Source organism: Oreochromis niloticus, linkage group LG17 (genome assembly GCF_001858045.2).
Source record: "Oreochromis niloticus isolate F11D_XX linkage group LG17, O_niloticus_UMD_NMBU, whole genome shotgun sequence".
NCBI lineage: Eukaryota > Metazoa > Chordata > Actinopteri > Cichliformes > Cichlidae > Oreochromis > Oreochromis niloticus.
In genome coordinates this window covers 28,698,152-28,713,144 of record NC_031981.2, presented here as the reverse complement: position 1 = coordinate 28,713,144, position 14,993 = coordinate 28,698,152, and the positions used below count along the sequence as shown (strand labels likewise).

The 14,993-nt window shown below is 42.4% G+C and overlaps 2 protein-coding genes across 3 annotated transcripts; both read left to right on the top strand.

Annotated features, from left to right (window-relative positions):
• Positions 1-499: 499 nt before the first annotated feature.
• On the top strand, positions 500-8,044 carry LOC109195216 (uncharacterized). 2 transcript variants are annotated; one of them, XM_019347008.1, is made up of 2 exons: positions 500-538; positions 5,912-8,044. In XM_019347008.1, exon 2 carries the CDS (start codon positions 6,086-6,088, stop codon positions 8,024-8,026), a length of 1,941 nt encoding a protein of 646 aa, XP_019202553.1. In that variant the 5' UTR covers positions 500-538; positions 5,912-6,085; the 3' UTR covers positions 8,027-8,044. The 2 variants fall into 2 exon arrangements, with proteins under 2 accessions (XP_019202553.1, XP_019202552.1); XM_019347007.2 differs by lacking the exon at positions 500-538 and adding an exon at positions 1,811-2,459.
• Positions 8,045-10,981: 2,937 nt separating this feature from the next.
• Positions 10,982-13,366, top strand: LOC102082819 (uncharacterized). The gene is made up of 2 exons (XM_019347009.2): positions 10,982-11,945; positions 12,172-13,366. Exons 1-2 carry the CDS (start codon positions 11,007-11,009, stop codon positions 12,190-12,192), a joined length of 960 nt encoding a protein of 319 aa, XP_019202554.1. The 5' UTR covers positions 10,982-11,006; the 3' UTR covers positions 12,193-13,366.
• Positions 13,367-14,993: the final 1,627 nt, after the last annotated feature.

Genomic DNA, 14,993 nt, shown 5'->3' with positions numbered 1-14,993 from the left:
AGATTCAACTTTTGGAGATCTAGTTAATAATCATAATAGATTTTTGAGAAAAGTGACCCCTTGGACCCAAATCAATGTGATAAGAACTACATAAATTGGCAGACTGCATCCCTTGAAAAAATTTATCTGAGGAGAAATAATTTATTTTAGTCTGACCCCAGTCCCATCCGCTAACATGGAGGAGGCGGGGTTTATGACCTATACTGCAGCCAGACACCAGGGGGCGATAGAGACATTTTGGCTTCATTTATGGGGAGCTGTGGCATCGTCCATGTTTTCTACAGTCAATGGTCACGAACAAAATGGCTCTCAGAGCCGGCTCTTTGAAGTGAACGATGCAAGCCTAAGGAGCTGTGTTTTTTTTTTTTCTCCCACCCTCTCTCTTGCACTTTTTTTCACTTCACTCCGGCCCATGAGCCTTGTCCTTGCGCTGAAGAGAGGGGGGAGGGGCGGTAGTTACACTGGCAGTAGCACAGGAACAGAACGGGAGGGAAAGAGAGCCAGGGGCAACAAGAGACAACATCGTCACATTAGAAAGGTATAGTAATCATCCACAACTATTTTCAGTTGCGGATGATAAAGGATTCAGAAAGTTTATTCATGCAGTAAATCCTATGTATACAATTCCAAGCAGGAAAACACTCTCCAAAAAAATCATCCCAGGCCTATATGACAGAGAATGTACATCTTCTTTTTGTTTTGCGTATTTTAATTTATATTTTATTGTGTTGTGGTTTGCAGTGTTTTGTGTTGTTTCACTTTAAATTTGTTTAAAAGGAAGAAGCTGAAAATTTGAATAGTTAAAAGTGGAAATGTAAATAGTTGGTTTTTGTATTTTATAATTTATTTATTACATTTTATGTGGAGTGAATAAATAAAAGTATATTTACGATGGCCCCTAAAGACAAAGCACGTACAAACTCCAAAACATGTACAAACTCCGAATCACGTACAAATTCCGAAGCACGTGAAACCTCCAAAACACATAAAAATTCCAAAACACAACGGAAGTGCTCCAGGATGCTAGGGGCAGTGTTGAGCTTTTGGTACCTATTGGCTACACCAGCCAGGAAGTACCGACGACCGGATTTGGTGTGGGGTAGTAACAGGTAACAGTTTTTTTTAAATTATTTGAATATATATGTATATGTGTAAATACACAAACAATACACATATGCTTTCAATTGTGTAATTTAAGTGATCTAGGCAGCTTTGTACGTGCTTTGGAATTTGTACTTTTTTTGGAGTTTGTACGTGTTTTGCCTCTAGGGGCCACCATATATATTTATGTATAAACATATATAAATAAAGCCACAATTTTTTTACATTAGTAATTCCTTTTGTGCATAATTTTATATTGTTGTTGATAATAAATTAATTAAAGCAACAAAACAACCTGAAGAGCTGGTTGGGAGCCAAAAGAGCCGGCTCTTTTTAGTGATCCGAGCTGGTTCTCTAAAAAGAGCCGGAATTCCCATCACTACAGGGCAAAGCTATGAGCACAAACAGCAGTGTAGAAAAATCCAGGCAGTCAGCCTGTGTCTGTCCAACCAATTATTGAGCTGCTTACATCCCACGGTGTGGCTAATTTGCATTGCCGCAGGATTTTAAAATAAAGTTGCTAATCCAAATGGTAATCCGTGAGCGAACATGAAAGGGAAATGGATTTTAACCCTTTATTGACCAAGCGTCATTTAGGTCGCCTGGACCTTTTGGGTAATTTTGGCTGTAAAAGGGTCAAAAATCATACTATAACTGAATGCTTTTGTCACGGCTCATTCCATTCGCCGTGTGGAGAAAAATAAAGGAGGATCCAATTGCAGGCACTCGTGGAGGTGCGAAGGAGGTTTATTGTAAAATCAAACACAAGTTGAAAACGGCAAATGGAACTAAAGATAATCTGAACTGGAAAAACTAAACTACTAAACACGAACATGAAGGAGGGTGAGCAGAGGCATATAGAGGTGGATAGCAGGGAAAACACACGGATGAAACACGGTAGATTCACAGTTGACACATGGGAGGTTAACAGACGGACCAGCGACTACAACATAAGAAGACACTACTCAAATACACACAGAAGAACACAGGGAGATTACACACAGGTGGGGAACACTGGAAGTAATTAATGGGACGAGATAAGGGAGGCAAAACTGAATACACTCACATGAGACACGGACCTTCATAATAAAACAGGAAACAAGAAACAACTGCAGAAAGACGCAGACAAGACACAGAACTAAATCTACACTAAACATGTGTTCCGCTCTTAATTTTACTGCAATATAGGCGCTCTTTGTAGTGAGCTAATTTTATTTTGAAATTCGTTTTATTTTGAAAACCAGTTTTGGGAAGTGACAGGAAGTCAGCCATGTTTGTTTAGTTCTTAGCAGATCACATGTGGGGAAATTTGATCCAGCGACATCTGCCTTTTCTTTGTGCCATCGACACCACCGTCTGTAAGTTTTCATTTGTATTGAATTGTAGGATTGTATTTTATGTATATTTTGTGGAAATATTTGCTATAGACGAATACTTTAGTAGTTGTGTGCTAACGCTAATGGATGTGTATTGGAATCTAATTTTGTTGTGCTACAGAGGTGGGTAGTAACGAGCTACATTTACTACGTTACATTTACTAGAGTAAGTTTTTGAAAAAAATGTACTTTTTAAGTACCTTTTTTGCACAATACTTTTTACTTTTACTTGAGTACATTTATGAAGAAGAAACGGTACTTTTACTCCGCTACATTTGCAAAATTCGACTCGTTACTTTAAAAAAAATAATTAGTTTAACACATTAGATAACATGCCGTCAGTGGAGTTTCCGGTAACTTTTTTACCAGTGAGACGTGGCCATACAGTCACATGACCAGTTTGAAACCGTGGCGGGCAGAGCGTTTCAAAGTAGCGGACACACGGAAAGAAGAAATGTGATGGCAGAGTCTACGCTAGAGCTGAAGAGGATGAACATCTTTGGCCTCATATACAAAGAATGTTTCGCTTAAAAGCAGCACAAAAGAACAGCTATGTCTTCAGTGTCGTTATCTTCAGTGAGAGCCAAAACAAACCAGCGTGAAACAACTCAACTCGTTTAACCTGAGGAAACGGTAAGTTTTCTCTAAATATCTTTTTAGCTGTGGTTAGCTGGATGTCAGTCTTATGTTACAGCAGCTGTGTCGAGCTTGAGCTGCGAGTCATATTTCCGGCCCTACGTTGTAGTGAGATAAGTTTGTGGGTGTTTTGTGCAGCTTCGGCTGTCTTTTTAACTGCTTGCTGGTTAGCTAGCGTGAGCTATAAGCTAACAGCTAGCCTGGTTAATGACGCTAGAGTTCCATGCACATGCAAACAGTTCGTCTCTACTGCTTTAACTGTTAAAACAGAAGGCAATACTGTGGCTGACAGGGTTTATTATGTGAAACAGCAGCTTGTTTAGTTTAAACAGTCCACATTAAGCTGGGCAAACACTGTGCGAGTTTTTTCAGTCACGTTATTCCGCTCCTGCTCAAACTGTACAATTAAATCGCAGAGGTTAGAAGTTCATAGGTCACGATGCAGGGTCTCACACTATACGGCCTGATGCTCTGGTGCGACCTGAGTACTCAAACTGTGCGTCCATAACATGAAGCTTATCATACAAAATCTGTCACTTGGTCTCCCTCTCTCTGTCTTTCACTCACTCAGACACACATCAACTCTGCTAAATTACTAATGAAAAACATTGACCAGGCAGCTGTGATTGAGCAGCAATGTCCATCCAACTCTTGGTTGTTGTAGTCGTGGATTTCAAACTGGTTTGATTATCATGCGACAAAACGATTGATGATTGGGAGCTGGTCGTGAGGTGTTAGCTGCTTTTTGTTACCCCATGTATACTACACGATGCACACACGATTAAGGCAAAACACGGCCGATCCCCAAAACTGTTGCGCGACTGAAAAATCGCACAGTGTATGGGCAGCTTTTGGAGGCTAGCTCCAAACAAGCATCTGCAGCTTGGCAGTGTATACAGCACTATGATGACCAGACCTAATTCTTTTGAAAACCTTATGTCTTTCCACAGGTCTCCACTTCATCAGACATCACCTAGACACAGAGCTGGATGAGGCCAGCACAAACCGACGAAGATGATGGATCCATGGGGTCAGGAAAGCCAGAAGCAGAGGAACTGGAGAGGTACCTTTCATGTCCATTCACTGGAGGTGTGGATCTATTGCATGGCTTTCCTCAGATCAAGAAGCTGTCGATCAAAGTCAATACAGCTCTTCCTGCATCTGCAGCCTGTGAGAGACTTTATAGTCATGCAGGACTCCTGTTCACTGCCAAACGGTCACAGCTTCACAGCAAGAACCTTGAGAGCCAACTGCTGTCTGATTTGATGTTACAATTAAAAATGTTTGTGTTTTTATCTGAAGAGTTTATAAATATCTGGTTTCCACTGTATATTTGATGAATGTCAGCACAAAGAGGGAGAGAGAGGAACAAGAGCAGGTGAGACACACATGTTAGTCAAATGGTTGTTTACCAAAAGTATCACCGTATCATAGGTACTCATGTATCTCGTACCTAGTGTTTCTTTTTAGGTTTGTTATTTTTCAAATTCTATATTTATTAAGTTATGCAGGCTTGTTTGCACAACAAGGCTAAATAATTATATAAACTTTTCTGAATCTAAATAGTGGACTTTGGTAGAATTAAAAAATAAGTGTAGTGCAGGTCTATGATGGTTTTTAGTGCTACTATCATCTAGTTCTGGTTCTAGTTCTGTCTTGGTTAAATCCTAAGTAGTCCTGATTTTGAACTGTTGTAGTCCTGTTTTAATTCCAGATCAGTTCTGGGTCTGGTTGAATTGGGGTTTAGTCCCTGTGTCTTGATACAGCCCCGACTTTGTTCTGCCTTGCTGCTTAATTTAAAAACTAGTTTAAGGTGTCCTGCATATGTGATATATATTTTTTCCCTATATGAAGTCATTCTTTTTTTGAACAAAACTGAAAACAGAGGCAATTAATCTTTCAGCTGAAGCTGAACCACCATTTCACTGAAGAAACAATTTATGGTAAAGTGAGCCATACACATATGAACATCCACATAGTGGAAATTTGTATTTGTCTTTTATAATTAGTTTTACTCTGATTTCAGTGTTTATTTGTGAGTGTAGTTTTTACATTTTTACATATTACATTGTGTTAATCCACTGTCTATACTTCAGGGTATTTTAGTATACAGAATAAGTTTTGTTAGAATGTCTATTCTTATGGAATTTTAGCACAGATGTGTTTTTTTTGTTTGTTTGTTTTTTTTATTCCTGCTGCCTGCCTTGGGAATAAACTTTTCCTGATTATACCCGTTGCATCTCTTTGTCATTTGTTTCTGATTTACTTAATCCCTCCTTGTATTTAAAAGAACCACCCCTAGTATGACATTCTGGCGCATCAGCTGCAGTCTGTTATGTTGAAGTTGCCTCGTTCTAATGTTTTCTCTGAGGCTGCTGTAAATGCGAATATATTCACTGTGGGTTTTGCTTGAAAAAGCTTTACGTTGTGAAAAACTGAAATCTTGAAATTAGAATTGTTGTGCCTTATTTTGTGGATCTTTTTACATATATTCCTTTTGAAAATACTAAAATTTGTATATTTATTTATTTTTGATTGTCTGATAGCATTTATTTATAAAATAAATCGGACATTTCAAACAGTTACTCGCTAGATACTCTTACTTGAGTAGCCTTTTCACCAAGTACTTTTTTACTCTTACTCGAGTAACTTTTTTGACGACTACTTTTTACTTTTACTTGAGTGATAATATTTTAAAGTAATGATACTCTTACTTGTGTATAATTTTTGGATACTCGACCCACCTCTGTTGTGCTAATGATGCTAGGTTAATTTTAGCTATGTTATTTGTATTTCAGTTTTACTCCATGAGGAAATACTAATTAAAAGGAGTTGGACGCTACATCCTGACTTCGCGCGTGATTTCAAGTGGAGTTAGGCTACTGCTGAATTGTGTAGCATATACACACAAGGAGAGCAGGATAGTAAAAAGACGGTCAGCAGCTGGCAAAACAACTCTACGACAGCAAGCTATGTCAACAAACATGGACGAAGCACACTCCAAAGGTGCAAGACCTAAGGAACCAAAGCCTCCTCAAGACGGAGCATCAGTTAAAAGCGCTAGTTCAGTTTCCAGATATTCAAGTAGATCAAATGTCAGTGCAGCAGCAGCGCATGGGAGAGCCAAGGCAGAAGCTGCTCGCGCACGTGTTGCCTTCGCACAGAGAGAGATCAGCATTAAAGTTGACAAAGCAAGATTAGAAGCTAATCTCGAAGCCTTAAATCTGGAAAAGGAAGCTGCAGCTGCAATTGCACAAGCAGAAGTTTTGGAAGCAGCAGCAGAGATAGAGGTTAAAGCACATTCAAGTTGGAAAAGTCTCCCAGTTATGGTGCAGAGTACACATGAACGTGTAAGTAACTATATCAGAGACCAAACTATGCAGCTTAACCAACGCGATGAACCAGTCAATCTCTCAATATCAGAGCATCCCATCGAGAAGAGCCCTCCACCATCGGCTAAGTACATTATTAAAGATGAGTATATTGTGAAAGACACATGGCCCACACTTTTCCAGCCACAACCAAGTTCCAAGGTAACGCATGCATACCAAACCGCTCACACCTCTATCCCATCAGCTCAGCCAGATATAAACGCTCGCCTCCAAGTTAACAGTGAGGGACTCCTGCAAGAACAAAAGAGCAATACACCCTACACTAAACCAGAGCTAATTTTTCCTCAGTACTCTAACAATTCTCATACACACCCTCCAGAGTCTTCAGTGATGATGGACATGGCGAAGTACCTGGCACGAAAAGAGCTTGTGAGCACTGGCTTAACCCACTTTGATGATCATCCAGAGTCATTCAGGGCATGGAAATCTGCCTTCTCCAATACCATTAAGGGTTTGGACCTTACTGCAAGTGAACAGCTGGATTTACTTTCAAAATGGCTTGGGAAGGAATCTTCTGCATACGTCAAGCGCCTAAGAGCAGTTCATATTGACAACCCAAATACTGCACTCAAAATGGTCTGGGACAGGCTCGATGAACGCTACGGTGCTCCAGAAGTCATCGGAAGTGCCCTCTTTAGGAAGTTGGACAGCTTTCCTAAAATAACAAACAAGGACAATTACAGGTTAAGGGATCTTGGAGATCTATTGATGGAACTACTTTCAGCAAAAGAGGATGGCTACTTGCCCGGCTTAGCATACCTGGATACCGCCCGTGGCATCAAACCCATCTTGGAAAAACTGCCATATAACCTGCAAGAAAAATGGATCACTCAAGGGTCGAAATACAAAGAGGACTACAAGGTTGGTTATCCCCCCTTTTCCTTTTTTACTTCCTTCATCTGCTATCAAGCTAAAACAAGAAACGATCCCAGCTTTGCTCTTTCTGGAAGCAGTCCTGTCACAGAAAAGCCTATCTCACGCCACACAAATTTAAGAACCCCAGTCTCAGTGCATACAACCAAAGTCGTTTCTGAGGCCCCACAAAGCGATCCAGATCCTAGAGAGGATATATCCAAGCATTGCCCCATCCATAAAAAACCCCACCCCTTAAAGAAATGCCGTGGGTTCAGGCTAAAGACTATTGAAGAACGCAAAATGTACTTGAAAGATCAAGGCATCTGTTTCAAATGCTGTGCATCCACATCTCATCTCGCACGAGACTGCAAAGTCGTCCTGAAATGTGATGAGTGCAACAGTGACAAGCACATCACAGCTCTTCATCCCGGTCCACCACAACTGTCCACCAAGGCCTTAAGTCCCCCAACAGGTGACGGCAGGGAGCCGGAAAAAGAGGACACTATCCCAGAACCAGTTGCAAGCCCTGCACTGAAGTTTGTGGCGATTGCGCCAGGTCAAAATCTTGTTCCAAGATATGTCTTGTTAAGGTTTACCCTAAAGAGTGCCCACAACAAGCCATCAAAATGTATGCTATGCTCGATGACCAGAGCAACAAGTCTCTAGCCAGGTCAGAGTTCTTCAACTTATTCGGAATCAAAGTTGGCTCATACCCCTACACCCTGAAAACTTGTGCTGGCTTAGCCGCAACCTCCGGCAGGAGAGCAAATGGCTATCAAATCGAAGCAGTAATGGTGAAGTTAGCCTTGCGCTACCAACACTGATCGAATGTGACGACTTACCAGATAATCGTGATGAAATACCGACACCTGAAGCTGCCCTCCAGCACCCGCACCTCAAGAGCCTTGCTAGCAAAATCCCGCCTCTCGATAATGATGCCAAGATCCTTCTTTTGCTTGGGAGAGACATTCTCCAGGTTCACAAGGTGAGGCAGCAGATCAACGGTCCTGGTGATGCACCCTTTGCTCAAAGGCTTGACCTCGGATGGGTCTTAGTAGGTGATGTGTGTTTGGGAAAGGTTCATAAGCCCATTGTCCACTGTTATAAAACGAACATACTGGAAGACGGAAGACCATCATTGTTCAGACCTTGTACGAGCCACATCCATCTCAAGCAAACGGTCAACTCCAGTCAAGTCAAGGGACTCTCACACAGTTGCCGTAGCACTACATTGGATGACGACTCACTCGGCAACACAGTCTTTGCAAGAACAGCGGATGATGACAAGCGTGCCTTCTCCATAGAGGACGAACAGTTTCTGCAGATAATGGGTGATGAGGTTTTCCAGGACGAGTCGAATAGTTGGGTGGCTCCTCTTCCCTTCAGGCCCCCCAGACCACCTTTGCCCAACAATCGTGAGCAAGCTATGACCCGCCTCTTCTCATTACTGCGCACACTAGAGCGTAAACCACGGATGAAGGACCAGTTCATTGCCTTCATGCACAAGATCTTCTACAACAATCACGCAGAACCAGCCCCTCCGCTCCCTAAAGGTAAAGAGTGCTGGTATTTGCCGATGTTTGGGGTCTATCATCCCAGGAAACCTGACCAAATCAGAGTTGTTTTCGACTCAAGCGCACAATGCAATGGCATCTTGCTGAACAATGTGCTACTCACCGGACCAGACTTGAATAACAGTCTAATGGGAGTCCTTATTCGTTTCAGGAGAGAGCGAGTAGCAGTCATGGCTGACATCGAACAGATGTTTCATTGTTTTGTCGTGAGAGAAGACCACCGAGACTACTTACGCTTTCTGTGGTATAGAGAAAATGATCCCAGCAAAGACATTGTTGAATACAGGATGAGGGTTCACGTATTCGGCAACAGTCCTTCTCCAGCTGTGGCAACATACTGTCTCAGAAGAGCTGCAAAGGAAGGAGAACAGCAGTATGGGTCAGACACCAGACACTTTGTGGAACGCGAGTTCTATGTAGATGATGGCCTTGTTTCCACATCCACAGAGGAAGAGGCAATTTCTCTGCTACAGAGAACCCAAGCATCTCTCTCTGAGTCAAACCTGAGACTGCACAAGATCACGTCCAACAGCGTTGACATCTTGAAAGCCTTTCCTGCTGGAGATCATGCTAAGGGCATTAAAGATCTTTACTTGGATGGAGACGCAGTACCCACACAGCGAAGCCTTGGATTGAGTTGGGATGTTAAAAGGGACACATTCACCTTCCAAGTGTCAGTCAGTGACAAGCCCTTCACACGACGCGGGATTCTCTCCACCATAAACAGTCTTTTCGACCCTCTCGGCTTCGTCGCTCCTGTGACCGTTCAAGGCAAGTCGTTGCTGAGAGAGTTGACCTTAGATGGAACCGACTGGGACAGTCCACTCCCTCAGGACAAATGTAAGGTTTGGGAGACATGGAAAAATTCGCTTCAAGAACTGCAACATCTTCATATCCCTCGAGCGTATACCACCACCTCCTGTTCCAATGCCAGTCGTAAAGAGATATGCATCTTTTCAGACGCTTCAACCAAAGCGATTGGTGCGGTGGCGTACCTCAAGACAACAGATGCAAATGACCAGATTCATGTGGGTTTTATTCTTGGGAAAGCTAGACTTGCACCACCAACTGAACCTACCATACCCAGACTGGAGCTGTGTGCGGCAGTGCTAGCTGTAGAAGTTGCTGAGTTTATCGTTCAAGAGATCGATATCCAAATTGATGCAGTCACCTTCTACTGTGACAGTAAAGTGGTGCTGGGCTACATTCATAATCAGTCCAAACGTTTCTATGTGTATGTCCACAACAGGGTCCAGAGAATCCGCCAGTCCACACAACCAAATCAGTGGAGGTATGTACCTACGGAGCATAACCCAGCTGACCATGCTTCTAGGCCCGTTCAAGCCTCACAGCTCGCCAGAACCAACTGGTTCACGGGTCCAACATTTCTATACAAGTCACAGCCAAGCAGCGAGCAACATGAGACCTTTGAGCTTATCAACCCAGACGCAGACGTTGAGATACGACCACAAGTTACAACCTGTGTTACGAGTCAAAAGGACAAGTTGCTGGGCTGTGAGAGATTCACGAAATTCTCTTCCTGGAAGGCCATACGGAGAGGAGTTGCAGCACTCATCCACGTGGTTTGTTCTTTTAAGGCAAGCAGCCAAGGAACCAACAGATGTAATGGTTGGGATTGGTGCCCAAAACCTCTCACAGCTGACGAGTTGTCCAAGGCAACTACAGTGATTCTTCTTGCTGTGCAACAAGCTTCTTTCCTTGAAGATTTAGATGCTCTCTCCAAGGGAGCCGATGTTTCCAAGAGAAGCTCTCTAACTAAACTCAACCCGATCATAGATGCAGATGGGTTGCTAAAGGTTGGAGGCAGGTTGACGTTAGCTGATTTAAGCGACAAAGAAAGGCATCCCGTCATTCTGCCAGGCAAACACCATGTATCTACGTTGCTCATCAAACACTATCATGAGCAGGTCGAGCATCAAGGTCGTACCATCACAGAAGGTGCCATTCGAGCTGCTGGCATATGGCTAGTTGGCGGCAAGTGATGTGTGAGTACTGTTCTTCACGGATGCATCACCTGTTGAAAGCTTCGTGGGAAAAGAGAGAAACAAAAGATGTCAGACCTGCCGCAGGAGCGACTAAGCACTTCACCACCCTTTACCTACACTGGTGTGGACATTTTCGGTCCTTGGGCCGTGATAGCCAGGCGCACAAGAGGAGGCATGGCTCAGAGTAAGCGTTGGGCCGTTTTCTTCACTTGCATGAGCACACGTGCAGTCCACATAGAAGTGATAGAGTCTTTAGACACCTCTTCGTTCATCAACTCCTTGAGGAGATTCTTTGCAATCCGAGGTGCTTCTGATCACCTATACTCAGATTGTGGAACCAATTTCGTTGGTGCTTGCAAAGAGTTGGAGTTCCAAAAGGTTTTGTCAAAGTCAGAAGTTCAGAGATACACCAACAATCGCGGATGTACATGGCATTTCAATCCACCTCACTCCTCGCACATGGGCGGTGCGTGGGAACGCATGATAGGAGTTGCAAGGAGAATCCTAGACTCAATGCTGATGCGTACTCCCTCCTCCAGTTTGACCCACGAAGTCCTGTGCACCCTGATGGCGGAGGTGACAGCCATCATCAACTCTAGACCGCTTGTCTCTGTCTCTTCAGATCCTGACGTTCCTCAGATACTTACCCCAGCAATGCTTCTCACTCAGAAGCAGAGTGTTCCACCTCCTCCAGGGACGTTCACTGAGAAGGACCTGTATAAGCAACAGTGGCGCCAAGTGCAAAGATTGGCTGACCAATTCTGGAATCGTTGGAAACGCGAATACTTGCAGACACTGCAACTTCGTCGTAAATGGCAAGAGTCCAGCCCAAACATCGAAAGAGGTGACGTTGTCTTGATGAAAGATGATCGTACATGCCGGAACGATTGGCCCATGGCTCTTGTGACGAACACCTTCCCCGGCGGTGATGGAAACGTCCGCAAGATCGAGATCCGGGTCGTCAGAGACGGAGTGGCCAAAGTGTTCCTCAGGCCTATAACGGAGGTTGTTATGGTTTTAAAGAACCAGGACTGAAAAGGTTATGTTGTGGTTTAAATATTGATATATGGCATCTTAGCAGATACCAGACGGGGAGTATTCCGCTCTTAATTTTACTGCAATATAGGCGCTCTTTGTAGTGAGCTAATTTTATTTTGAAATTCGTTTTATTTTGAAAACCAGTTTTGGGAAGTGACAGGAAGTCAGCCATGTTTGTTTTTGTTCTTAGCAGTTCACATGTGGGGAAATTTGATCCAGCGACATCTGCCTTTTCTTTGTGCCGTCGACACCACCGTCTGTAAGTTTTCATTTGTATTGAATTGTAGGATTGTATTTTATGTATATTTTGTGGAAATATTTGCTATAGACGAATACTTTAGTAGTTGTGTGCTAACGCTAATGGATGTGTATTGGAATCTAATTTTGTTGTGCTAATGATGCTAGGCTAGGTTAATTTTAGCTATGTTATTTGTATTTCAGTTTTACTCCATGAGGAAATACTAATTAAAAGGAGTTGGACGCTACATCCTGACTTCGCGCGTGATTTCAAGTGGAGTTAGGCTACTGCTGAATTGTGTAGCATATACACACAAGGAGAGCAGGATAACATGAGACACATAACCGAAGAACTAATCCCTAAACACGAATAAACAGAAACATAGAATTCTAATAATGATCAAACCACAAGAGTCAGAATATAATACAAAATAGAAAATTAAACCAAAACATGAGAATTCAAAATGCTGGGTCAAAATGACCCAGAAACATGACAGCTTTTGCCCCTTTTTTCAGAATAACCTCAGCTTTCAATACCTGGCAGCCATTTTATATTATTTTATTGTTATGAAAGTGAAACAACAGTTTAAAGTGAAAAAAAACCCCAAAAAACGAACTTTGCTTTTTGAGATTTATAATTAAGTGGAAACTGATATTCAACATTAACAAAATATAACACAACATCAACTTTTGCAATATGAACATAATAAATATGTACAAAAGAGGTTTTTAGCCTTGCTCACTCAGTTTTTCATTTATTGGCCTTTTTATATTACAAATGTTCAGGTGTTTTTGGGCCTGTGTGATAGACCCTGAAGCAGTTCCTGGAGTACCTGGAGACAGAGACCCACATTGCACTGCTCACACTGCCAGGGAGTTTTTCTTTTGCACAGAGTGCACTTTCACCTTCCTTGGGTGGCCATGTTTGCCTTTGACTGTCCTTCCCTGCTGCTTGTGGGGACAGCAAAATGGTTGGAGCTGTGTGCTGGTGGGCATCCCGATTTCAGAGAAACACCAAGGAGATGAGCACATAAGTCTTCCTGGAACTCCTGGCGACTCTGCTACTTCTGCTGCTGTTTGGCACATAATTCTTTATGAATTATATAGCTGTTGGTCACACCAATGTCCAGGAAATGCTGGAAAACCGTAATGTGCACTGTAAAAAAAATAGTAATATCAAAGTATTTTACTGTGTATTTTACAGTTTTGTACTGTTTTTCCACAATATCATTAAATTTACATAAATAGACTGTGGTTTTACATGTCAAATGTAAAATAACATAAAATCACTGTAAATGTAATAAAACATAATTTCCTTGTTTTTTAAATATATCTTTCTGTACATATGCATATTTAGATTGTGAAAATACATTGCACCTGGGGTGAGGGCGCGGTCATGAAAACAATGTGACATGCCATTGGATGTTTGGACACATAACGACATGACCATAAACATTGGCCAATGAATTAGAACTGACAACCACAAGGTCGTGGGTATGGCTGTGGAAAGCGCGGTGGAAGAGAGAGATTGAAAGATCATCCACGCAGTGCTGCAAGGCAAGTATATCAAACTCGGCTCAGTAGAATTAACTTGGCATTGCTTGACCACTATGGCTCGTAGTTTACTGAGACGGTAAAAGGCATGGAATCCCTAGCTATGAAGGAAAAGCACGTTGTCTGTCAGTTTAAGGTGCAGGTAGCGGCTGGTCTGTATACTATCTTGCTGGCTAGCAGAGTTGTTTTTCGCTAATTTGTTAGCTGCACGCTTTATGTGACCGTGTAAACACAGCAGTTGCTACGCAAATAGTTTCTACACCGCTAATACGCGTTAGGCGGCCCGCGCCGAAAGCTGCCACTGATGCATTTGTCTCAATGTGAAATTAAGTGTGCAACATAAGACCTAATAGGCGAGCTGTTCCACTCCAGCAACACACCTGCACTCCTATAGAGAGCTCGTGTGCGCCAAGATGTGCTGCGTGATGAAGTGAGAGAAATAGGAAGTAGAAGTAGCCCACTGTGCTAGCTTTGCCCTGTAAAATGTAATGGACATGTAAAGGATAAGCCAAGTATTTCCTTTTATTTTGTGGAGAGGAAGTAGGTAGGCTAAAGCACCTGAGGCGAATTATTAGACTACATATATTGCATACATGCAGCATACAGTGTGTGAATGTGTGTGTGTGTGTGAATGACTGAATGTAGTGTAAAGCGCTTTGGGGTCCTTAGGGACTAAGTAAAGCGCTGTACAAATACAGGCCTTTTTTTTTTTTTTTACCATTTACATGTATTTTGATTTTGGCAGGTTTCATGATTCATAAGGTTTTTTCTTCTGTCTCTGCAGATTAGTGGCGTGTATTCTCAGATTTACTCAGTAAGTTGTAAAGGTGAGTATTGTGCTGCATTTAAGGATGTCAAAACATTACACCTGTCGCAGTTGTGGTGCTTCAATGAGAACCCTAAAAGGGTATGGTCAGCATCAAGGGCTCCATAAAAATGAGCCACATTATCAGTTTGTGTGTTGTATAAAAGGTTGCAAGTTTCAGTTCAGAAATTAAAATTCTTTTAAATGTCATGTTTACCGCCATCATCAACGGTCATCTGCTGTGTCACAATGTCCGACTTTGCAAGGACCCTTTATATGTGAACAACCTCATTGTCAGAAACAGTTGATTGATCTGAAAGACCTATTCTGCCATCTAAAATCTCACATTGCAAGAAGAGAGGAAGTGCGTTGCCGTTTTAAAAACTGTGAAAAAACTTTTTCAGTGGTGTCGTCTTTCA

What these genes read in the sequence shown, in the direction of transcription:
- LOC109195216 (XM_019347008.1), top strand. Translation starts at nt 6,086, where the DNA reads ATGTCAACAAACATGGACGAAGCACACTCCAAAGGTGCAAGACCTAAG.
- LOC102082819 (XM_019347009.2), top strand. Translation starts at nt 11,007, where the DNA reads ATGTCAGACCTGCCGCAGGAGCGACTAAGCACTTCACCACCCTTTACC. An exon ending in TCCTCAGGCCTATAACGGAG is followed by an intron (nt 11,946 to 12,171) that starts GTTGTTATGGTT and finishes TGTTCTTAGCAG; the next exon opens with TTCACATGTGGGGAAATTTG.